The 25,312-nt window shown below is 35.8% G+C and overlaps 1 protein-coding gene across 1 annotated transcript; it reads right to left on the reverse strand.

Moving 5' to 3' along the window:
- Nucleotides 1-6,736: 6,736 nt before the first annotated feature.
- On the reverse strand, nucleotides 6,737-22,209 carry LOC121417429 (actin-related protein 3). The gene is made up of 12 exons (XM_041611141.1): nucleotides 22,039-22,209; nucleotides 18,972-19,027; nucleotides 18,605-18,729; nucleotides 16,761-16,871; nucleotides 15,861-15,956; nucleotides 14,075-14,182; nucleotides 12,940-13,083; nucleotides 11,991-12,164; nucleotides 11,017-11,109; nucleotides 10,542-10,667; nucleotides 9,823-9,906; nucleotides 6,737-9,338 (listed from the first exon to the last, which is right to left on the reverse strand). The coding sequence occupies exons 1-12, from the start codon at nucleotides 22,080-22,082 to the stop codon at nucleotides 9,243-9,245; spliced, it is 1,257 nt and encodes a 418-aa protein (XP_041467075.1). The 5' UTR covers nucleotides 22,083-22,209; the 3' UTR covers nucleotides 6,737-9,242.
- Between the last annotated feature and the right edge of the window lie 3,103 nt (nucleotides 22,210-25,312).

Raw genomic sequence — 25,312 nt, forward strand, 5'->3', positions numbered from 1 at the left:
TGATAATACAATGAAAGAATTAAATATATGTCAAACTACATGCACAGTGGCATAAGAGCTTAAACAGTTGAATATCAAATCACTCATTTAAAGTCAGATTTTTTTTTTCTGTACAGAGGACGGTAGCTCTGTACACCCTACATTAGTTAACCTTTAATATCATTCTGTGAGCCTGATATTCATGTTCCCCATGAGCCGGAATTTGAATTTAAATTTGGAAAATACAGGATAACTTTCAATACATTATCAATACTAAAGTACATGCACATGTTGAACATGTCAAATGTATTTGCCATTTCAGGGATCTCCATGAAATAAATTGTGTGAAATTACATCTACTCGTGTGATGGAAAGGAATTTGTAGGTTTTCAACCGCTTATAATGAATTTGAATGTGGATTTTAGAAGAAAAAAAATACAAAGTATGTTGTAATCATTCTGTACCAGAAGTTGTTTAGGAAATGTAGCATGGGATATGCGAAAACTTGTGTTTATCATTTGCTTCAAGTGAACTTACTCTATTTTTGTTTACAGATTGCATATGTATGAGATATGTTTGGTATTCAGAACATGACATTTCTACAGGAAATGACAAAATATTACATAAAAGTAAGAAATTTCACAGCAATTTCAATGATATCCTGACATAGAGGCACTGTGACATTGTCTACTTTTCTTCAGTTCCTCCTCCCATACAGCTCTGTTATTTGTTCGACCAATTTTTCAGCTGAATAAATTACTTTTGGCCTCATGTATAAAACCTACATTTGGATAATAACATGAAGAAAAAAAATCCTCTGAGTTCATATTCCATAGATATGAGTGTAGCTCTTGATGTGTTTGAAAATATTTGGAGCCCATTTGAAATGTTTAAGATAAATTTCCACTTGTGAAATTTGATATTGGAATATATATTCACTCCTAAAGATTTGATTGAATCAGTACCCAAGCGTGCGGGATAATTTTTTTCAGACTTCTGTCAATCAGATCTGATTATTTAGTCTAGGAACTATGTTTAACGTCACCATCGAAAAGACGTGACGGGCTTGAACCTCAAACCTGTGCATCAATCGGTAACCTCCCTCATGGAGCCTGGATTACAGGCTCACACCACAACATCCCCTAGAGCAGCGCTTCTCAAAAGGTGGGCCGCGAAAAGCTCCAGGGTGAGAAAAAAAATAGTAGAAAAACTGTAGTATATTTCACAGACCTGTCCGAATATGGTATGTCCGATCATTCTGTGCTGGTCAAACAAAACTGAAGCACGCTTAGGTATCATGCATGTTGCAAAGCATGGACATGCACACTATGATGTTTTTAATGCAATTGTCGCCCATTTACCGGACATTTGCGAATGCAGATTAGTTCTCAAACTGTTTGTTTCAAATGTGATTCAGAGCTTTGTGTTCAAATTTCACGATACATTTTTTCATCCAAATTGACGTTTTCTTATAATTTTGGTAGGTGGGCCTTGAAAAAATTCTGAGTGTCAAAGAGGTCCTTGAGTAAAAAAGGTTGAGAAGCGCTCTCCTAGAGATTCTCATCACTAACATATATGGCATTGCATTCTTCAGCATCTTAAAAGCCTTTTCAAATGAGGGTTAAATATGGGGAACATTAACTTGTGGATGTTGTATGTCTGTTCTATCCTCCCTTCGTGAACAGTTCCTTTTTATTTTTGTATCAGTATTCAATCTCCCATTTCCATTACGACTGTTCGGGCTAATATCGCCAAGTATCGTGTTTCTTTCATTATTTCTTATAAAAGTAAGAGAAAATGAAAAAAAAATATTGTATTAGATCATTATATTCTTAGTGTATGAGAATATTACAACTATTTATACTCCATATTATTGTACATTTTTCGTATAAAAGAGATGAATTCCAGAATTATTTTTTGTAACAATCGTTGCTACAGCAACCATTCAACGATCTAGTTTGTATATGATTATGTACACATTTATTGGTTTGTACAAAGTGCAGTATGTATATTACAGTTGGCTTCTATATCAATTTGATGAGAGATACTGGTTTATAAGGAAAAAGACAGTCTTCAGCTGATCATGTGAGAGTTATTTAAACAGGGAATCTAACATTGATGGAATATTTTTCCAAAAATGTTTGAAATTAAAGAGATATTTGTGAAAATTTGACTAAACTCAGATGAAAATTGTTAGGAACATTTGAAAGTTATCACCGAAGGTCTTTGATGATCCTCAAATTGGTAATGCTGGGAATGATGCTATGATGTAGTGATGGATAATGTTCCCATTCCTTCCAACACAAAATAATTGGTATCAGGTTGAATAATTGACTGAATTAATAAATTTGATTTCATTTAGTGGACTTGCACAAATTTTGCAATTACATTTGTCTTGAATTTGTTTTCAGGACAAGTGTTTGGTTAGAGACCACATGCTCTTGGCTTTTGTTTCAATAAATATTCTATATTTTGAATTTTAAGCAGTACCCTATTAAAGTGGGCGTTACTTATAAATTTTCATGCAAGAAACTGAAGTTGTACCTCACTACATGATCTATTGTAGACCAGAATTCTCCTTTTTTCAACATTCATAACTGGGTTTTAAAGTACTCTGATTCTGAATTTCACAATTATTTCTTTAATTTTCTGCATTTTCACCCCCAAAGGTTGGATTTCCCTCTAATATCATCAGTCAAATACAGTCTGGTCCAGCTTCAGTATGTTTTTGCAGATTTACTTTTTGCTCCATTATGTTTTATTTTATTTTTTGTCTTTGTAACTCCACCATTCTATACAACTATCAACATAGTATACATACTGAGTTAAAAAGGTGTATCATTTTGATGGCTGTTTTTATACCAAAATGTGTACAAATTGAGACTATTAAAATGCCAAAATGAAAAAAAACACACGATTGTTTGCAGTTTGACTCAATCCATAGTAGTTTCAGCACAGTGAAATAATAAGCTCGTGATATATTTTTTTTGTGAAAAGGGAAAACTTAGGAAAGAAAGTAAAGTAACAGAACTTGCAATTAAGATGATGTCCATGAGCCTGTTTCATAAAAGTAAAACTTTGGCAATGTTTTTGCCTTGAGTTTTTCAATGTGTTATTCTCAATGACATAATTTTATTTGCCAGAGTTTTTTTTATGTGGCAAGATTTTTATGCAACAGGTCCTGGGCTTAATATTTCAGAGAGAGGGAGAATGAAAATGGAGAAAATGTTGAAGTTGGAGAGAGAGAGAGAGATGAAGAGGGAGTGGAAGAGAGATGGGGGGAAGAAAGAAAAAGCAAGAAATGGACAAGTATTTTAAACATGGTTCCCAGCCAATCAGGAAAATCAGGGAAAATTATTTTACTTTTTTCCAGTCAGGGAAAAATCAGGGAATTTGATTTTAAAATACCTCAAATCAGGGAATTTCGATTACCCAAAAGTCGAGAGCACAGTAGTTAGTCAGACTGTGTTATATTTTGTTGCATTTAAAAACAACATCCATTGAATGACTGGTTATGGTGGTACCAATTATTTTTACATTATTGTTTTTATACTGAAAATACATGTACATGTAATTCACTGCAACAACATTAGAAAACATGCAAAACTTGGGAATGTGTTTGAATAATTATCAGGGAGCTTTTAAACTTCAGGGAATTTTGTTTTCTCAAAAATCTGGGAACCCTGATAAACACAAACAAACTTACAATAGATTTTACTGCAGATCATGTGAAACAGTGATAGTGTTGTCACACCCAGACATTTTAGCCTGCATATTCCAATGTACTCGACATATAGCCAGCCATTTTCTCATTTAAAACTCTGCCATGACATCGGTCATTAAGATATCAAGAATACAAATTCTTTATTTGAAGAATCATTTATGCTGTTATTAACAAAATGCAATCCTTGATATTAAGAAATTGGGTTCTGAAAACGGCTTGCCAGAGCCTACGTACATTGTTATATGTAAACATCGGGGTGTGACAGCCTCTGAAGAATGGAGTGCCCTCTAGGGTCTCACCTGCATTTCACAATTCAATATACCCAGGGTGGTGTTTAATGAAGCTGTTCGTAGAGTTACGCACAACTTTACGAATGACTGGAACATGTTCTTATACAGAAGTCGGCTGCATAGGGATATATCATATAGCACAAGAAAAGATCACCAGTCGTTCGTAAAGTCATTTGTAACTTACAAACGGCTTTATGAAACGGGCCCGAGGATTAATAATCCAGGTGGGTGTTTCACAAAGATTTAAGTATGACTTAAGTCGCACTTAAATGCCGATGCGTACATCGCAATCTTATTGATCAATACACAGTAGTGTGCATCCTTTTGCCATGATCTAACCAATGTGATGATGTCGTTTATACTGCACGCATGTAGACATTAAAGTGCAACTCTAAGTCATACTTAAATCTTTGTGAAACACCCCCCAGGTGGGTGTTTCATAAAGCTGTAAAGTTATGATTGACTTTAAGAACGGCTGGTGATCCTTTCTTATGCCTCAAATCGTCACCAATGAATATACATGTGATGTATAACATTTACCACAAGAAAGGATTACAATTTGTTCGTAAAATGTATGAAATACCATCCAGGATTTACTCCAGGTGGGTGTTTCATAAAGCGACTGGTGATCCTTTCTTGTGGTAAATGATATATTCACTGGCGATGGTTAAGCATGTAAGAAAGGATCACCAGTCATTCTTAAAGTCGCTCTTAACTTACGAATAGCTTTATGAAACGGCCCCCACGATGTAAATCTGGTTTATTCCCTGACTACGGGGGTGGCTGTATTCACCGGTGACACAACATCTGCTCCGGTCTTAATATCTCAAAAGGCATAGGGTTAGTTAGTTAGGATTGTAATAGAGTTTTGGGTTCAGAAGAATGTAAATATTGGGATTACAGTTTATTTAGTTTTGGAGGTTAGGTTTTACGTCTGGCTTAAAGAGAAATTCCAGTAGTTGCAGTAAACACTGATTTCATGAGAAAGTCTGTAAAACAAGGCTTAATTGTCAGTATATCATCGAGGATCTAGATCTGGCAGTTACATTAACTGAACTTTGTGAAATCTACGCTGAAAAATGTTCACACCGAAGATCCCCAACACAGATTAGCGCACGTGGGACAATGTATAATTATTTCTCAGCAATTACACAGTTTCTTCCAGAATCCTTTGGCACATGCATTTTATTTATAGACACTTTGGTGGTCATTTCATTGGATTCTGTACGAACTTATTTTGATATCGTTACCAAAACTAGCATTTACCTTTAATGTGCAGATTTTCCATCGGAGCAATTGTCGCCGGAGCAAATGTTGTGGAACCATATTCACCTCACACTCGCAGAGATCATCTTCATTCTCTCCCTCAACAAACTTTCCAGTGCATCCTCCTCCCTCAACCCAACCTTCCTTCTCTCCTCCATCACTTGCTTCTTCCATGATGTCCTCTTTGCCCTCTTGACCAGCCACCTCAAACTCAAATACCCTTCTCAAAACAAGATCAACATCCCTTTTCAATGCATGTTCATAGCAACGTAATCTGTCCGGGTTCCCCTTTTAATTTGCTGCAATAAAGAATGCTCCCTATAGCAAAAAGGCTTTGCCATTAAAGTATTTAAATATTCATGTGAACACAAACACATGCAACACACACTTGTCGGATGGCCATTACTAATGAAGCTATAATGGAAATCAATTTTTCCCATTTCAAAAATCTGAAATGACCTTTGACCTAGGTCCAATGAAGCTTGATACATGGTACTCCATATATACAAACCTCGTGGAATATGACAGCAAAAATTTGAAGAATTTTTTTTTTAATTTGAAAAAAAAAATGTTTCGTTCGATAAAAAAACCCTCGCATAACCTTTGACCTGGACGAGAAACCCATTATTTGTTTGATAAATTTCTTACATCAAATAAGTATCCACAGATTCATTTGTTTGATTACATACATATAAATAATGAATATTATTTAAAAGTATGTATATTATTTATAATCTCACCATACCTACTGCTACACTTACCATCACAAGCAGTAGCGACATAGCATATGCTCCTGTTACATTTGCTCTAGACTTTAATGGCCCGAATTCACAAAGGTGGTTTTTAAAACCCACGGTTGAGTCCATGGTTTATGTAGATTTCCTGTATAAATTACGCTTGATTTAGCGCGTATGCAAGAAATGTCCAATGCTAATGCGCGCTTTTGTCACAGTGTGCCAAATTGACGCCTGTTACCATGGTTAAATACGCTATTTTATTCATGAGTCCACTGTTTTTATTCATGAGTCCACTCTTCAAACAGTGGACTCATGAATAAAATAGCGTATCTAACCATGGTAACAGGCGTCAATTTGGCGCACTGTGACAAAAGCACGCATCAGCAATGCCCGATACGCGCTAAATTAAGCGTAATTTATACAGGAAATCTGCATAAACCATGGACTCAACCGTGGGTTTTCAAAACCACCTTTGTGAATTCGGGCCAATATCTCAGAGAGCATAGGGTTGGAGTCAGGATAGTAATAGAGAAGGTTCAAAATAATGTGAAGATATTTAAGGACTATGGTTTATTTAGTTTTGGAGTTGATCGAGGTTTTAGGTTTGTGCAGATTTTCCATCGGAGCGATTGTCACCGGAGCAAACGTCATGAAACCCCTGCAGCATACCAAATTAAAAACTTTTAGACGTGCTGGCCTGAACGTTTAATAGAGACAAGCAAAAAAAAGTCAACCATGTATGCATAATAAAAGTGTATTTATTTATTTGCATCAAAACCCATTTTGTGGATACTTTACCATAATACATGCAACGGTGACCAGCAGGATAGGCCTAAAAATACTTCGAAAGGCTCTCCTGTCGCTCAAACAAAACTTGTGATTTCATGATGGATATTCGATTTTACAGAGTTACAAAGATGTTTGCACGAAAAAGGTTAACATTTGGTTGGTTTGGCATAGGGAATCGAATTTGATGATGTAATTCTCTATGAAGAAATAAAGATCTGTCTCACATAATAATAATTATATTCCGCTTTTATGTTGCAGGTAATACATCAGAACGATGTCTCTAAGCACTTTACAGATATATTAATACCTCGGGCATCGGATCCTGGCATGCCTGCACACAAAATATGCATTTTCTCCACTCCCTAGGGAGCATTCCAATAAGAGTTCTGAAATAATCCAAGACATTCCTATATTACCCATTTCCAGAATAATCTTACTAAAAAAAAAATCTATGCAGATCTAAAGAAGAGGTGTTGGGTTATTATTTGGCATTCCTTCAAAATTTCCAATGCACAGAAAGAAAAATGCAGAGAGTGTAATTCCAATAACTTAACACGGTAGGATTTATTCCTTGAACCTCTAGCTTTAATAGCGCTAACATGGCAACTCAGCTACAGCCGGGGTGATGATACCAAGTATCAAGCGTAGTAGAGTATATGCATAAGGTATTGCGCTATATAAATGGACATACTATATATCATAACTTCATCAGGAGTGGCTGCTTATCACTACATTATGTACAGTCATGATTGTGATTAAAAAACCATGGTCATTCTAAACTACTTCCACATTCACGAATGAGGCACTTCTGAAGATCATCATACAGAGAACGGGGAATCTAAAAGAAAAGCTGCATTGTAAAACGGAAAGAACAAATACTATGGAAGCTTCTCGCTCATGAGGTACATGTATTCTCAAACTGCAGCTAAAATAATCCACAAGGGTGTCTGAACCGTCCAAACAATGTTTAGTCCGTCTGAACTGAAACGGAAGGAGTGTTTTCCAAGGAAATCTACAATAGTAACACATATATATCCACCCCTTCCCCCTTCTCCCCCCCCCCCTCCACAAAAAAACTATCTAGTGTAAGTTTGAGTTTCAGTAGAATGTAGAATGGTCAATTTTCCTTCTTAATATCTAGACTAACATTTGCTTCTGTTATAAGAATGAGTAAATGTAGACTATAAAAGAAGCTAGATGGATAGATGAGTGTAATTACTTCATAATTTGGCAAAAATGGTCAATATGACTGGTTGCCACATGTGAATAAGACCCCCCCCCCCCATAACCTGTATAGAATCATATCTATTATGACCCCCTCTATTGTCAAGAGTTGGAAATCAGATGAAAAATCGACTACAATAACATTTTATAAAACTACCATAAAACAGTACAATAATACTGCATTCTTTCATCATCTTCTAAACACTGGATTACATCGCTGTGCCTCTTTTGAAATAAGAATAAATACATTTGAACAATCTTCAGGTTAAATAGCTACCTAAGTACACAAGCTTTATCCCCCAAAACAAACGTTGAAAGTCAAGATTCTCCGTACACTACACATCATGTATTCAAATCTACAGGATATCCAATTAGAAAATCGTATAAAATCATTACATGTACAGAAAGATAAATCAAAATATTTGGATTTTTTACAAGATAATGCAATTTGATTAGATAATAATCATTATCTAATCTCAAAGACGCTACAACAAAATATAAAGAGTACGATAAACACGTAAATAGATTATTTTGAAATAAAACATAGTGGCTCGTAATGTACATCTATATCCAAATATAAGCCGATCCATACATTATAATTACAATTCAAGCTCATGTAATACAATTTTACAGTAATTTTGGTGAATTTCTAATAATCTTGATCTTTTTCTTTTTGGTAAGGATAGATATGTTGGTGAGAATGTCATCTACATTATACGCTTGTTTTTATCACTACAATGCTTCCTTCTTTTGCTATGTCGCCACCTGAGGGAGGAAATTCAATGCTTGGCTAAGAAAAATGGAATAATGTTACCTTCTACTAATCATCATCACAACCACTACCTTCAGCATCAACATTTTTCATAGTCTAATTTTGGCCATCCAATATCACTATCATCCCCATTTATGCTCAACCACTATAAGAGCACCTTGTTCAATACTTGTTATTGGAAATGCTGGAAACTGAAATTGATTTATTGGAGGAATATGGGGCTGTTTCTCGAAAAATGGAAAGCAAAATGGTGACGATGGTGATAATTAAAACAGAGCTATGAAAGTAATGATACTCTCAAAGTAGCGATTGTGATACAAACATGATGCTGATATATTTTTGAAAACGATGATGATTTTTTTTTCTCTATCATTCCATGGTCTACAATTACAATACAATTTTTCTATATATTCCTTTCTACCACTCATCATTTCATTCATCACTTTTCTGTTTGTCGCCCTCTATGTCATGGCACCAAAGACGGGGTTGTGGCGGCAGATGCTTGGTCCATATTCATCATAATCAGCCTTGGTATGGGAAGCGGTGTAGAACTCCGGCTGGATTAACAAAAAATAAATAAACATATATCATGAAATTAAATTTTCAAAACACCATAGTGTATGATGGCTCTTACTGTCGAGCACATGCAAGATAAAAAGAATAATTAATGAAAGAAAAATATGCTACATTAATTTTCAAATCTATAATGCACAATTTCAATAAATGTAGAGTCAACTATGCATATTATGGTAAAACAAGTTTGATGTTAGTCTACATTATAATACCATTAATGAAGAATATTAACAATCTAGCTTCGATACAATGCAAGGATTTCAAATAAAAGAGTGACATTGAGAAAAAAATTTCTTGGAACCTGTGGGTTTAGGAAGAATTTTTAACGTACTAGCAGATTGGAATACCTAATGTGGAAGGAGGTTGTTCAAGACTTATGGTGGGTGTCAACAAAGCCATCATATCTGTGACATTTTTTTTTTGCAACAACATCATTAGACAGAGAGTGCAAGTAGACTAGAAACTTACCGTTGACGCTAACATACTGCCTCCGAACCAAACAGCGTATCGCTGCATATGATGTGTGATGACTTGAGTCTCAATAGGCTTGGGCTAAATTCAAAAGAAACACAACGAATTGTTTAATGTTTAATCATCAGATTTCTGAACCAAAGTCAGTGTTTTTTTTTTATTATAATAGAAGTTTAGATGAGGGTAAGTTTGCCATTATGACGATTACCATGGTAACAATGTCCAACAGCCAATCAGAATCAAGGGTTCCATGTCAGTAACATTGGATAGCAAAGTTACCATAAAATAAAGTTTAATGCAACAGGGTCTTTCAGAAGTGTTTTCCCTGGCCTTAATAGCCTATGGAGCACATTAGGCCAAGTTACACAAAAACAGTACCTCTCCCCTTTAAGAAAAAAGGGGGGAGGAGGTATTCAAAATGACTGTCACCAATTCCTGACTTTCATCACTGAAATTGTTTTCCCTGAAAAAAAAATCATATTTACCCCCTCCTCCACCCCTACCCCCCCCTCAAAAAGGATACAGCCACATCAAGTGATGGCGGTAAGATGCTTAACATGTATAGTTTTATATAGTCTTATGAAAGCCCAGCAAAGGCCGTCTATGGAAAGAGACTCTGAACCCGAATAACATTGAGATAGCCAATTCTGGTAACAATGATACATATTTCAACAAACAGGATACATACTTTACTAAAGGAAAACAAGATACGATACCTTGAGTCTTCCTCCGCTGAGCTGTTCACTCAACTTGAGACGATTATCAACGACCTTCTGGACGTCACGCTTCAACTTCCTACCAAAGTCACGGAACATCGTAGAACCTCCCGACAGAACAATGTTCTGAGCAAAGAAACATGACATTGAATTTTCAATATGAAAACATATAGTGCATGGTTTGTGCAAAAATTTACTACTTCAGGTGAATAATACATGTACAACCATAGTTTTTAAAAATTTGATTAGTGGATAGGGAATAAATCTGAAATTATCCAGTATAATTGTGCAAATTTTAGTCAGGCTTGCATGATCCGTGGCCAAGATCCTAGGGGGTACTTAAAAGCCCTCCTGCCTGCCCCCCCCCCCGGATTTTAAGCATGCAAGATAGCCCAGATAAGTTAGGGTTAAAGCTAGGCAACCAGTAAATTATAAAATATGAATAAGTATTTAGTAAGGCCTCACAGATTTTTACCTTATAGAGGGGTCTCCTGACATCAATAGGGCAATTCTGGATCACAATGTCGACTGTCTCTGAGATGGGAGTGGTAAAGTCAGGGTTGGAGAACTGGAGATAAAGACAAATTAAAGAAACAGCAGGTAAAGCTCCGACAAGATTCTCTCGTTTGGATGGGATGCAAGTCTTTCAGAAATAACATGTTTGTAATCAATGCAATCTACTTCATACATATCATTGTCACCATATTTTTTTTTATCTTTAAAGTTTCTTTAAAGTTATCATCTGAATTATCCTATTGTTTTTCCTTTTTATTACTTATCATCGATTTCACAATACAGTTACCATCGTTTTCTTCTTCAATATCACAATCATCATCACTGTCATCGTCATCATTATCACCACCATTACCATCATCCTCATCACCATCACCATCATCATCATCATCATCCTAATCCTCATCACCATCACCATGATCATCACAATCACCATCACCATCATCATCATCACCATTATTATCCTCCTCCCCCTCATCATCATTACCCTCCTCCTCCTCCTCCTCATCATCACCACGATCACCATCACCTCCACCATCACCACCACCACCATCATTATCATCGTCATCACCAAGGCCTTTGTGTTTTCAACATGCATGTTCTTATCCTGTCATCATCCATACCCATTTGTTTGCCGACAATGATAGTCGATGGCAAGCTATTGTTATGATCTACTGATCATTGGTTGAGAGCAAATTTGTAATAGAATCCAGCACTTGTGACTGACAATAAATTCAATGAAAGAGGGTGCAGGTTCGTAATAATAACAACAATATGTGTTGCATAATATTACCCCGGCTTTAGCATGGCATGGCTACCCCGATCAGACGCATCAAGCATTCAAAGAATTCCTTCCTGCTTGTTACCCATTTACTACACCAGGGTGGAGAGTGGCAAATGTAGATAAAGGCCTTGCCACAGGATGCGAGTGCTTACCTCAGGATGGAAGAAGATCTCTGGTCCAAGGAACCTCTCATAAGCCACATCCACACTGAACGGCTGTTTGTTGATCGAGTTCACACCGTCAAACTTCTTAATCCACTTTCCTGGATCCGTGTCGTACTTGTTGAACTCCTTGGCGATGTCAGGACAGACGTATCCCCAACGTTCCTGATCAGAAACAAGAGTCACCACAAATCCATAAAAATCCCAATCCAGAATCATATCAACAGTCTTTTATCTGTCATAACTAACTAAAGGTCAAAGTGTTTTCATTTTTCACTCAACCGGGGTCTCTTACAAAAAGAGTTATGATTAACATTGTTTTATTTATGTGTCTGATTGTTTGTCTGTTTGGGTTTCTTTTTTTAATCTTTGTTATACCTTGGAAGTTGTTTCACAATAGTTTGATTTCAATTTTTTTTTGTTTTAATGAATTATGATTCTTATTTCTATTTTACATTTTTTTTCATACTTCCCGCATCCATACCATATACTAAATGTCATTTTAACAATCGATTTCTCTTGTAAATTCAACAAGCCTTTTATTGACTTTTTAGTGGATGCCCCATTTCCATTCATTTGTTTCAACTATATCATCATAATCATGTGCCAGCTATTATCTTATTATTACCTCTGTTTGTTTTGGTCATGTTCTGTTGATACCTCTGTTTTTGTTCTCTTTTTATTTATATTTCATTTGTCTATATACAATTTTGTTCTCATTGTGTTTTCTTAAATGAATTTGGAGATTAATACTTGAATCGAAAGAAATTGAAAAATGAAAAACAACCAATGTATTTTTAATTTTCTCTCTAATGACAGCATATATTTGGAAATAAATACTTCAATTCTTCTTAATTTCTTACTTCCTAAAAAGCGCCTTGAGCACTCTACAGAGTGGATTTGGCGCGATATAAGTCTAATTATTATTATATATGCTGACCTTGATAGCCTTGGCCGTCTCTAAGGATTGTTCAGGAGGAATGCTTGGTTCTCGGTCTCTTAGAAGCTGCTGAATGAAGTAGGTTATATCACGACCAGCAATAGGAATGTGCTTGATACAGCTGCCGATTACATAACCCTCGGCCTGGGAGAAAAGAATAAAGAATTACAATCAAAAGATGATTACATAAATACCTATATATTACTTTTTCGTTAGCAGGAATATTACGATCTGAATGTATGCCAGTCGGGGTAATGATTCCATAGTGAGTTGGTACAGAATCCAATAAAATGACCACCCAATTGTCTGTATGTACATGTATAAATAAACAAGTGGAAAGCCTCTGGCAGTCTCGCCTGCATTACGCAATTCGATATAGCAGCAGTGCTGGCTTTGAAAACAGCTAATGAATGAATATAATGTGATATGCGCAATGTACAAGAACTGTGTTATTTTAACTATTCACAGAAGAAAACATTAATATGATAAAATATTATTCCATTGACCCAAAATGACCTTTGACCATGATCATGTGACCTAAGACATGCAAAAGAATCATTCATACTTGGATTACCCTTATGTCGATGTTTCATGAGCTAGATCCATACACTTTTTAAGTTATGGTGCCAATTCAACACATATTCCCAACATGGCCAGAGTTCATTAACCTTTAAATGACCTTTGAACTTGGCCAAGTTCCTGAAATGCACACAGGGTATTTAGGGATACATTGCTGCTTTTATGTATAGGTTTCATGAACTAGATCCATAAACTTTTTAAGTTATGAAGACAATTCCACAAATACACCCAACATTACGAAAGTTTGTTGACCCTAAATGACCTTTGACCTTGGTCATGTGACGTGAAACTCACAGAGGATGTTCAAGGATACTTGATTAATCTTATGTCCAAGTTTCATGAACTAGATCCATAAAATTTAAAGTTATGATGACAATTCCTCAAATACCCCCAACATGGCCAAAGTTTGTTGACCCTAAGTGACCTTAGACCGTTGCTGTCAGAAAAGCGGCGCCTATAGTCTCGCTTGCATAGCAAAGCGAGACAAAAATATCTGCAAAGGCTTCTGGAAGAAGTTACATTCTTACAATCTACATTCTTATTCTACTATATTTACCACAGGTATAACATGAGTAACACCGTCTCCACTGTCCACTACCACACCGGTCAGAGAACGTTCTCCTTGCTGCTTGGACGTCCAGGATGCTGCTAAGGCTAACACAGCCTAGGAAAGAAAAAATAATAACAATAAATGCAGATGAAGACAAATGCCAGTTGTGGTTAATGATTTCAAAATAAGTTTGTATCCAATAAAATGACCACCCAAGTTTTTATGAAGGTACATTGTGTGATTGTTTGGAAATAAGCAAAATAAGCATGACATTACAGTCAGATGTCGGGGTTTTTTTTTCAAGCGATAATACAATGTCCCACATCTGCTTATCTGTGTTGGCGATCTTCAGCGTGATCATTTTTCAACTTCTGATATTTTTTTTTTTACTTTCACAGATTTCAGTACTATAATAACATTGCTTTACAGACTTTCTTGTGAAATTAGTGTTTACTGCAATTAAATCTATACATCTTTAACCACAATGCAAATGTAGTAAGCATCTATAACTTGTTTAGCATAAAAAACAAAGAAACTTTTTAATATGCATCTTTCATCAAACTGAAAGCAAAAAAAAAGGTTTTGGCAACTTTGAACTATAAGTTACCACTAATAACTGTACAGTATGAACTTCTAAATGTTTTCAGGAAATTAGATATATATTTCTATTGATTTTATAAAAGATCCCTATATGGTTATGAGAGGACATTTACATATTTAATTTTCTTTTTTAAAATGTAGAATAAAAACACGGCAAGCCATCTGTCTTTTTTCAACATAACAAGATTGAAAGAATTTGCCAATATTTGCTGACAGGATTTCCCTTAACAGATTCCCTGCTATTACCTTTTTTTTTCTTTTCTGTCAATTTGAGACAATTAGGCTGAACCATGATCATTCAATAAGAAAGCAAAATGAATACATGTATGTTCACATTACTAGACTTTCAATGAATGAAATATTATGTAAATACATGTAAATTTACCCCAGAATATAACTTTTTTTAAAAATCAAGAAACTGAAATGAATTTTTAATTAGTTTAAAACCTGGTGTCAACTGAAACACCTTTGACTGAAACTCAAAATAAATGTATTCTCTGCATGAAAGTCAAGATATCAACGGCTATATTATCAAATATGCCCAGTAATCCTTAAATTGGCAATAATCCTACCTCAGAGAGCAAAGGGAGGTATAAAGCCTTTAGAAAACTTGTTTCTGCTTTGATATGCTCATGGTCGAGTGGTTAAAGGTGACAGGATGGTACAGGTTCGATACTTGCTTTATTTTAATAATTTTTTCAGTTATGAATTTATAATGATAGTTTTTATTTCACTGAAATTAGACTGGATAATAGTAAATTTCAACAATAATAATAAAAAAGAAACTTAACTAAACATTTACTTGGACTGGTGGATTTAATGACACAGGTTTGAATCCTGCTAATGTCCAATAATTCTTTTCAGTTATAAATTCATAACAATAGCATTCTTTTCATTGAAATTAGAATGGACAATAGTGAATTTTGACAATAATAATAAAAATAGAAACTTGACTAAACATTTAATTGGACTGGTGGATTTAATGACACAGGTTCGAATCCTGCTCATAATCCCTAAAGATTTTCAGTTATACATGTAAATTTATAACAATAAGCATTAATTTCACTAAAATTAGACCAGACAATAGTGAATTTCAACAATAAAAAACAAGAAACTTGACTAAAAAATTCACTTGGACTCGTGGATTAAATGGCAGCGGAGTATAGTTAAGAATTTGGTTGATTCAACTTACTTGTACTGCAATGTATAGTCCCTGAACATTGAACGATTCAAACATGATCTCGGCTAAGTACTCTCTGTTTTCCGGCGTGTTTAGGGGAGGTTCCGTCTGTTGTTGAGATACAACAAATAACTTGATCTTTATTCAAAAATCATTGATACATGTACTTTGAAATAAATTGATTTGTTTCGACATAATCATACATGTGCTGAAGACTGCACATGTAATCATATTTATCTAATAACAAAAATTGATGCAATATAGCAAGATTGATAACCATATAACCAGTTTCCATTGGATAATTTTTATCTGTTTAATAAGTTGGATGACTTAGATATAAGCTTTCTTGACATTCTTCATGGTACAGAGTTCATATTTCATTATAGAATGGGTATCATGCAAAAGTAATTACCAATGAATTTGCCATGCTTCAGTAATTACGGTTGTAAAGAATTGATTTTTTAGCCAAAAATTTCCATCATTCTATAAAACAAATGATACACGGGATTGCTCCTGCATCGGTAGGACAAGTGAGCATGCAGTATCTATGCCTATGGAAACTATTCTAAAATTTAACAGAAAGGGTGCCACAGAAACTCTTTTATCTTGCCTTTTATTCCACCACAAAACTTCAAATTTTGCAAGAATGAGGAAGAATGATTACTCTTAATTCAACTAATTTTCAAATGTTTACTTTTGAAGACAACAATATTGGCCATTTACGGAGATCCTTCCCTGGCATAATACTGTTGGTTTTGAGGTGGCTGGTCCCATATGTTCCGTGTATAACGATATCCTACATTATTGCAGTATTGAGCCCTATCTAAATATTTGATTTTACTGGAATATAATCATTCGTGCAAGACACAGCACATGTACAAGAAATGAGAATAACACATCAGTGAAACTTACAAGTAGGAAGTAATGGTCTTCTGGCTCCGCCCTCAGGTATTTGAAAATACTTTGTTCTAGAAACCTTTCCATCAGATCCCAGTCTTCAACGATTCCATGGCGGACAGGATACTGTAAGGGAAAAGACCATGACGGAAAATAACTACTTTGCACAATCATGGTTTCAAGTGATATCTTTCAAAGCTGATCGCTTACGTGAAGTACATCATTTTCAATATAATGGAATATACACATGTGTACAGGCAATATATTACAGTAAAAGAAGACATCGCTGCCACTATCATTAAGCAACAGCAATCTTACCAACACCAATCTTTGCACCCTCCAACACCAACTTTTTGTGTTTGAGCTGGGTTCAACAGACAGTGGTCAGATGCATAAAAAGTAGCAAATTGCTGGCAAGCAATTGCTTCAAGCACAAGCAATAGCTAGCCAAGAAAAGATCATGCTTCAGCATTTGCTTTATTTCATATGCATTCCTCTTTGTTAGTGCTTGAACCCTTTTCTTTCCTTCAGAAATAAATTGCTAGCGGTATGAACAATAGTGACGTAATGCTGGTGCAAACACAGAAAAGGCAGGACTCGAACGCAACGGTGCGGCAGTGCAAATTACCACTTCTTTCCTCTAACATATTTTCCTCAGACATGGTGTCAAACTAAACTTGTTTCTTTTGATAAATTTACATATTTGGCATTTGGTTTGCACTAATTAAGAAGAAAACGTGTACATGTAAGATAGGGTACACCTTGGGGTTCTCTCTCAGGTGCATAAACATGATTCAAAATCACAAATGCCCTGATAAAGCAAATGCTCAAGCTGCTCTGACGGAGCTTGAAAAAACTCAAGCAAGTGCTTAAACGCACAAGCAAACTGTTCGCTTTATGTGTACACTTTTTAGCAATACATGTAGCTGAATCGTCAAGGAAATGCTAGCAATCAGTTAGCAATTGCTTGAACTTACTAGCAAAAGCATTTGCTTGCTCATTTGTAAGCGTTGTGGCCCAGTGGATTAGTCTCCGGACTTTGAAACAGAGGGTCGAGGGTTCAAATCCCAGCCATGGTGTAGTTTCCTTCCGCAAGTAATTCATCCACATTGTGCTGCACTCAACCCAGGTGAGGTGAATGGGTACCTGGCAGGAATTTATTCCTTGAAATGCATGTGCGCTGTAATCTTAGTAATTACGGCTGCCAAGCTACAGCTGGGGTGGAAGCGCATAGAGACATTATTCATATTGTTATGTGCGCTATACAAGAACTGTATATTATTATTATTAAGCATACGGAATCAAGCAAAAGCCAATCAAAAGCCTAGCAAAAGCAATTGATACTTTTTATGCATCTGACCCACAGTCAAACTCTTACCAATACCAACAATTAACACCAAACTGAACACCTTGTTACACCATCTTTTGGAGTTGGAGCTACGTTCTGCAGCCAGAATCAAACTCAAACACTAACACAGACATTCAACGCCAGTCTTTACATGCTCTAACACCAACTTCTGGGGAGTGTTTCATCAACATTTTCATCCAACAAGTTGTCAGATCTGACATCTTTCTCTGATGTTGATTGGCTGAGAGGTACTGTTACTATGGTAACTGTCGGATAAAATGGGACTTGTCAGATAAAACGTCCGACAAGTCCTTTCATGAAACACCAACTTCTGGTGTTGCAGTAGGTTCAGCAGACAAAGTCAAACTCTTAACATCACCAACATTAAACACCAAACTTTACATCCCTTAATACCAACTTTTTAAGTTGGAGCTAGGATCTGCAGCCAGATTCAAAATCTTAACACCAACACTAACAGTCAACTCCAATCTTTGCACTCTGTAACACCAACCTTGGTAGCATAGTTTGGTTTATCAATGGCCTCATCTCCAATGAAGAAATCCAAATCCTCAACACCTCTCCCGAGCCTCCGAGATGCTTGGTCGCCTATCTTAGCTGATTCCTTAATTGCAATAGCTGATCAATACAAAGACAAAAAGATAATCATCTTTTTTTTCATCAAAACAGGCAATGATATCAAGGTTGCCAGCATATATTATTCAATGGAGAATAGCCTGTGGTAATATGTACGTTCTAGAAGAATAAATTATGGAATTTCAAAGAAAAAAAGGAAAAATGCCTGACATTCCACAGCATCAAATCACTAGCCATGATCTTTAAGGATAACTAATCGATTACTTCATTATTTTGGGGCTCACCTGATGGGAATATATACTGAGGTTCTGTGTTCCCAGCATATCCTAACTTTGTGTATCTGAAAAAAAAATAAAAAACAAGATTAAATGAGTTAATTCATAAATTAATTCATTGGCATAAAATGCCTTGATTTTATCAATTTTTTTCTGTTACCAATATCAGTTTTATTCATCTGTCTATCCAAAGAAAAGTATTTGAGTTGGTTTCGTAAGTCTTGGTGAAGGTTTGAGGAAAATCCATTAAAGATTAAAAAAGTTATTAGAATTTCAGGTTTTTGATTTGTGACGTCATAAACAAGGAGCTGCCCCATATGTTATGTCCTATAAAATGTAAATTTTTGTTTTAAATGGTTTGTGATTACTTATTTTTCATTTTCTTTTAGGACCCGATGGGTAATTCATAAGGCTGTTCGTAAGATAAGAGCGGCTTTAAGAATTTGGTGATCCCTTCTTTGTGATAAATGGTATATTCATTGGCGATGGTTTAGCGCATAAGAAGGGATCACCAGTCGTTCTTAAAGTCGCTCTTAACTTATGAACAGCTTTATGAAATGGCCCCCGGGTGTGATATCATTTGTGTATTGATATAATGAAGGTACAATACAAGTGGAATGCCTCTGGCCGTCTCACCTGCATTATGCGGTTCAATATAGCAGCAGTGCTGACTTTGAATACTACTCTAACTCGCACAAGATGTTCAGTGATACATGGTTACTCTATGTCCACTTTTTATGAACTAGACCAATAAACTTACAGAGAAATGATGGTTATTCAACAAAAAACCCCAACATGGCCAAAGTTCATTGACCTTACATGACCTTTGACCTTGATCATGTGACCTGAAACTCGAACAGGATGTTCAGTGATACTTGATTACTCTTATGTACAAGTTTCATGAATCAGATCCATAAACTTTCAAAGTTATGATGGTAATTCAACAGATACACCCAATTCGGCCTAAGTTCATTGACCTTTGACCTTGGTCATGTGACCTGAAACGCGCACAGGATGTTCAGTGATACTTGATTACTCTAATGTCCAAGTTTAATGAACTAGACCAATAAACTTTCAAAGTTATGATGGTAATTCAACAGATACCCCCGATTCGGCCAAAGTTCATTGACCCTAAATGACCTTTGACCTTAATCATGAGACCTGAAACTTGCACAAAATTTTCAGTGATGCTTGATTACTATTATGTCCAAGTGTCATGAATCAGATCCACAAACTTTTAAAGTTATGATGGGAATTCAACAGATATCCCCAATTCGGCCAAAGTTCATTGACCCTAAATGACCTTTGACCTTGGTCATGTGACGTGAAACTCATGCAGGATGTTCAGTGATACTTGATTAACCTTATGTCCAAGTTTCATGAACTAGGTCCATATATTTTCTAAGTTATGATGACATTTCAAAAACTTAACCTCAGGTTAAGATTTCGATGTTGAATCCTCCAACATGGTCTAAGTTCATTGACCCTAAATGACCTTTGACCTTGATCATGTGACATGAAACTCTAATAGGATGTTCAGTAATACTTGATTAACCTTATGGCCAAGTTTTATTAACTAGGTCTATATACTTTCTAAGTTATGACGTCATTTCAAAAACTTAACCTCAGGTTAAGATTTGATGTTGACGCCGCCGCCGCCGCCGTCGGAAAAGCGGCGCCTATAGTCTCACTTTGCTTCGCAGGTGAGACAAAAAACCATTTTCAATTTTCTGGGTAAATGACACTTCACTTATTTTTTTTTACCATACATGTAGGGAAGCTGCTTGCATACTACATGTATATTAGGCCTAATGTATGTGTCACAAATCAAATGATCAAAATTCTAATAACATTATTCTTTGATGGATATTCCTCAAACATTCACTAATGATATTTCTTTTTCTTACAATAAACATACTGTCACAGTGAACTTCCCCTTTAATGAGTAAGAGTGCATTTTAAGTTCACACGCATCTGCTACCTTCATCCCTTAAATGGCTGTGCCCCCTGGTTTAGCGGCATCCTCTGCCTCCAATGACCAAAGTTTCCCATTTTCACAGCAGTTCACCGCAGCGGTGGTAGAAGGTAGACATCATGCCATGATACACGAACATGACTGGCAAATTTGGCTGGCGCGTGTATGTTCTAGCTGCATTAGAAACACGAGGACAAACGATCAACGAACCTGACATCTGCTCTTTGGAATCAAAAGTTTGGACTTAACATCAAATACCGTACTCAAGAAACTGGTATATCGGAAAGTTGATTGTATTTCTAAAATGTTAGTTTTTAATCCATGTTTCCAGCACTTTGTTTATCCAACCGATTTGAGAGTAAGCTTTAATTTAAAAGGAAATCGAAGAGACTGAGGTACATGTAGCGCACCCTTTTCCCATAGTCTAGATGCTGTAGTTAAGTGGCGAAAACTGGTAGTGGGATTCTTCCAACCTCAAAAAAACGAAAAGTTCTCTCCTTCTACCCCCGTCTCGATCGGCCATGTTTGTTATGAATTGTAACAAAATGGCCGATCGAGACAGGGGTAGAAGGAGAGACCTTTTCGTTTTTTTACTTTCCAGTCTGTGCCCAGATGTCAGAAAAACTGCCACTCGTTAGATCATCCATATAATCGTGGTAGGCCTAAGTGCTTGATTTCTGTTTTAACTATTAATTCGGAGAATTATATTTACCATACTTTACGCTTGTCAGTTGAGTATGCCAAATTGCACGTACGATCCTGGGTTATCAGGACAGTAGATTTTTCAGTCTAAGTAACCAGTAGGCCTAACATATTCTGAACATTATTAACAAAAGTTACCTAGATTAACTTGAGTGAAACGATACTTTCGGCATGCCTTACTTTCTCTCACAGAGATTCACACAAAATTTATCCTCTGTTTTTCTAACAAATCACATAGGGAAGTGTGATTTGTAGAAGAGTTTCTTGAAACTTGACTTTTTTTACCAACACCGACAAGGTTATCGGCCATCAATCTCATCGGGATTGAAAAGATGGGAGTTGCCCTTTTTCTATCAGATTTTATAATTAGACAATACTATGAGAACACGATTAACTTACCCTGTCCCAGGATCAATTACACAAGCAGGCATTCTAAAAGCCATGATTTATTTCTAGTTTGATCCACAACCTTCGTAAAAGGGTGAATTTCAGGCCACTTCCCGAGCCTGACTCGCTGGAACGTTAACAGTGCACACAAGGAACTAAGGCAAGGCGGAAGGCTAGGCTTGTATTGTGGTATTGTATCATGCACACAATCGCGAAGTGAGTTTCTTGCTTCCTGAATATCTCTTCGTCATCGTAGATGGGGCTATATAAAAAACAAGTTGATGACACGAAAAAAAATTGTGGATGACCCTTATCACGAAGCCGATAGACAGCCCTTCAGAGGATTCTCTCTCTTTCTTGATTATATCAAAATACAAAGCGGATCCAGAGTTTCTATCCAGGAAGGAGCACATCCTCCCCCCCCTTGAGAGGCACGAAACTATTTTGGGGGGATAAGCCATACATGCATACGCAAGAGTGGGACCCTTTTCTTATTGTCAATTATTTTCCTGTCAAAAATCCCCCCCCCCCCCTCTCTGGAAAATCCAGCATCCGCCCCTGCATATAGATATAGAAATTTGAGAAATTGTACATCTACAACAGCTTTGGCAACTCTTTTTTTTTTAAGAAATTAATGAAGAGAACAATGGTAGGCGTAGTTTAAATCTAGGTGTTTCAGACCCGGTTCCAGAGCTACCTACCCTTTGGAAACTTTTAAGTGAGGCTAAGTCTCTGTCGGGAATCGTACCCCCAGATTTGAACGCCAGTGGTTTAACCACTAGACCATAGAGACAGCTTCGGGTGCGATCCCGATCCGATTGACCATCAGATAAACAGATTTTCGACCCGGCACCAAATTTACTTTGTCGGTGTACACGTCATGCTTCAGTTGGATCAAAGCAAATTATTTGATATATTTATGGAACATGGAACGAATTATGTGAGAACGTGTATACGCACAATATTCTGGTTTCTGCTTTATTATGTTGCATCCTTATTATTTTGATATCGAGAGGTTTAAATAGTTTTCATTGAAATATCCCCATGTTAAAATTGCTAAACAAACCTTACATTAGACTGTTTATTATATTTATTTATTTATTTTTCAACCTGAAAGGGCATATTGCATAATAATAATAATAATTATAATAATAATAATATAGTGACAATAATAATAATAATATAGTGACAATAATAATAATAATAATATAGTGACAACAAGACACAGAAGCTTTCTGGCTGTTCTAGGAGTCGAGGTGTCCTTTTAAACGATACAGAAGGCAAGCTTGCTTGGAACAGCTCATATCCTACGGAAGGTCTTGAATTAGAGAGAGAAGTGGACATAAGAAAGAGAAGTGAACAATGAGAAGAGGACCCATTTGATAGAATATAGAACAATAACCCTAGATTTCTGGAAGAAGTCCGGTTGCTGTTTAATATACCAACAGAACATCAAGTTGTGGACAATGGAAATAATAATAATAAGGAAAAAAGGGGAAAGAGAGGGGGAAAGAATGGAGGAAAAATAATAGGAGGGAGACGAGTGAATAAAATAAGGCCAGGGGAAGACTTGGAAAATGATTTAAAAATATATATTAATGTCACTTTATTAAATTTTCGCTCGCGCTTCACGCTCGCCTACACTCTAAATTACAGGGATTTAAAATAAGTCCAGCCGGACTGTAGTTAGGGACCAATCGATTTCTGGATTTAGTTTTAGTCCTTAAGACTTAAATTTAAATCTCAAATAATTTAAATTTAAAACTTTCGAGATTTAAAAATGAATCTTAAGGATTCAAACTAAATCCGGAATTCGATTGGTCCCTAACTACAGTCCATGTGGACTTATTTTAAATCCCTGTAATTTAGAGTGTAGCCTGTTCGATGAGATCTTGCTCAATAGGCTTAAATGTAGCTTGAAATATCAAGTTTTGAAGACAACATACAAAACATATTTCAGCTCTTACCTCGAGCTTCATTGGTTTTTTTAATTTTACAAATTGATTTTTAAGTGCTCTGTAAAATGTCCATTTTATGGTGTGAATATCATTTGCAGCTTTTTGCGCTGTGCGCTCACATTATTTGATTTGCCAAGTAGGCCTACATAATTGTCTTTGTTTATTCCATAAGATTCTTTATATATTAATTCTCTAACAAACTACTTTAAATCCCACTTTTATGACAGTTTATCAAAAGTTTCGTCCCGCGATTAGCGCTCGAATTGATAGTTAAAATATATCAACTCATCCTATTCAGGGTCACAAAAGAGCTTAAAATATCCAGTTTTCAGGCCTCAGATGTCCAAAAATTTCACTCACTCATTAGGCTTATTATATCAATAAATATTAAAATAAAATTTTCATGAATCCTTAATAACTAAATTGTCCCTTTTTCAGAAAGGAATATCGGCAAGTTTCATATCGCGCTTAGGAAGAAGAATATGAAGACAGTCATCATTTTCATATGTGCTTTCCTCATACACTTCACAATAATTTCCCTACATAGTGCTTTATAATTATAGTGCTTAAATTCACCGGAATATCAAATATTTTCCGCTCGCGCTCGCATTATTGATTCTCATGATAAAAATGAAATGTATTCAGAATGCCCATTCTGTCTAACTCTAATACACGCGCATAAATGTTTTTTGAGATATGCAGCTTGATCTTTATTCAAAACGTGCTAAAATGGTCAATTTTGCGCTCGCATTATTAATGTAGAAAAATACCAAATTACCCATCCCTTTTCATGATTTACAGAACATGAATAGAGTGTCCCATTTTTAGGTCTGAAATTTCAATTTTTTCTGCTCGCACTTCGCGTCCGCATAAAAAAGTTGTTTAGTTTTGTACCTGTACCGTTTATTTTAAAAGTGCTTAGAATGTCATTTTTTTAGGTCGCGATGTCAAAAAAAAATTATCTCGCGCTTCGCGCTCGCATTATCTAAAAGTTGAAATATTATGTGTATCGTCTTAATGGCTAACTGCAAACCGTCCTTAACAGGTCCCATTAAAAAGTTCTGCTCGCGCTTCGCGCTCGCTGTAATTATCTAGTTACATACGCATCTTGTTCAGGTTCACAAACATTGCCCAGAATATTTAATTTTCAGGACGAAATAAATGAAATTCCAAAAATTTGCAGCTCTCGCAATATGCAAATAGGGCTTATGAAATTATTACATTTTTTTATATTGTTTTATAATATTAAAGTTTAAAATGACTATAGGACATCGGCTTTTTTGGGAGAAAAGGAAAGGGATAAGTGTAAAATATAGGCCTACAATTTT

This window comes from Lytechinus variegatus, chromosome 1 (assembly GCF_018143015.1).
Source record: "Lytechinus variegatus isolate NC3 chromosome 1, Lvar_3.0, whole genome shotgun sequence".
NCBI lineage: Eukaryota > Metazoa > Echinodermata > Echinoidea > Temnopleuroida > Toxopneustidae > Lytechinus > Lytechinus variegatus.

Excerpts from the sequence above, each read along its gene's own strand:
- LOC121417429 (XM_041611141.1), bottom strand. The coding sequence starts at position 22,082 with ATGGCTTTTAGAATGCCTGCTTGTGTAATTGATCCTGGGACAGG. Across the intron at positions 13,084-14,074 it reads TTACTCATGTTATACCTGTG|GCCGAGGGTTATGTAATCGG; the intron begins GTAAATATAGTA and ends CTTTTCTCCCAG. Across the intron at positions 10,668-11,016 it reads TCAGGAGACCCCTCTATAAG|AACATTGTTCTGTCGGGAGG; the intron begins GTAAAAATCTGT and ends TTCTTTGCTCAG.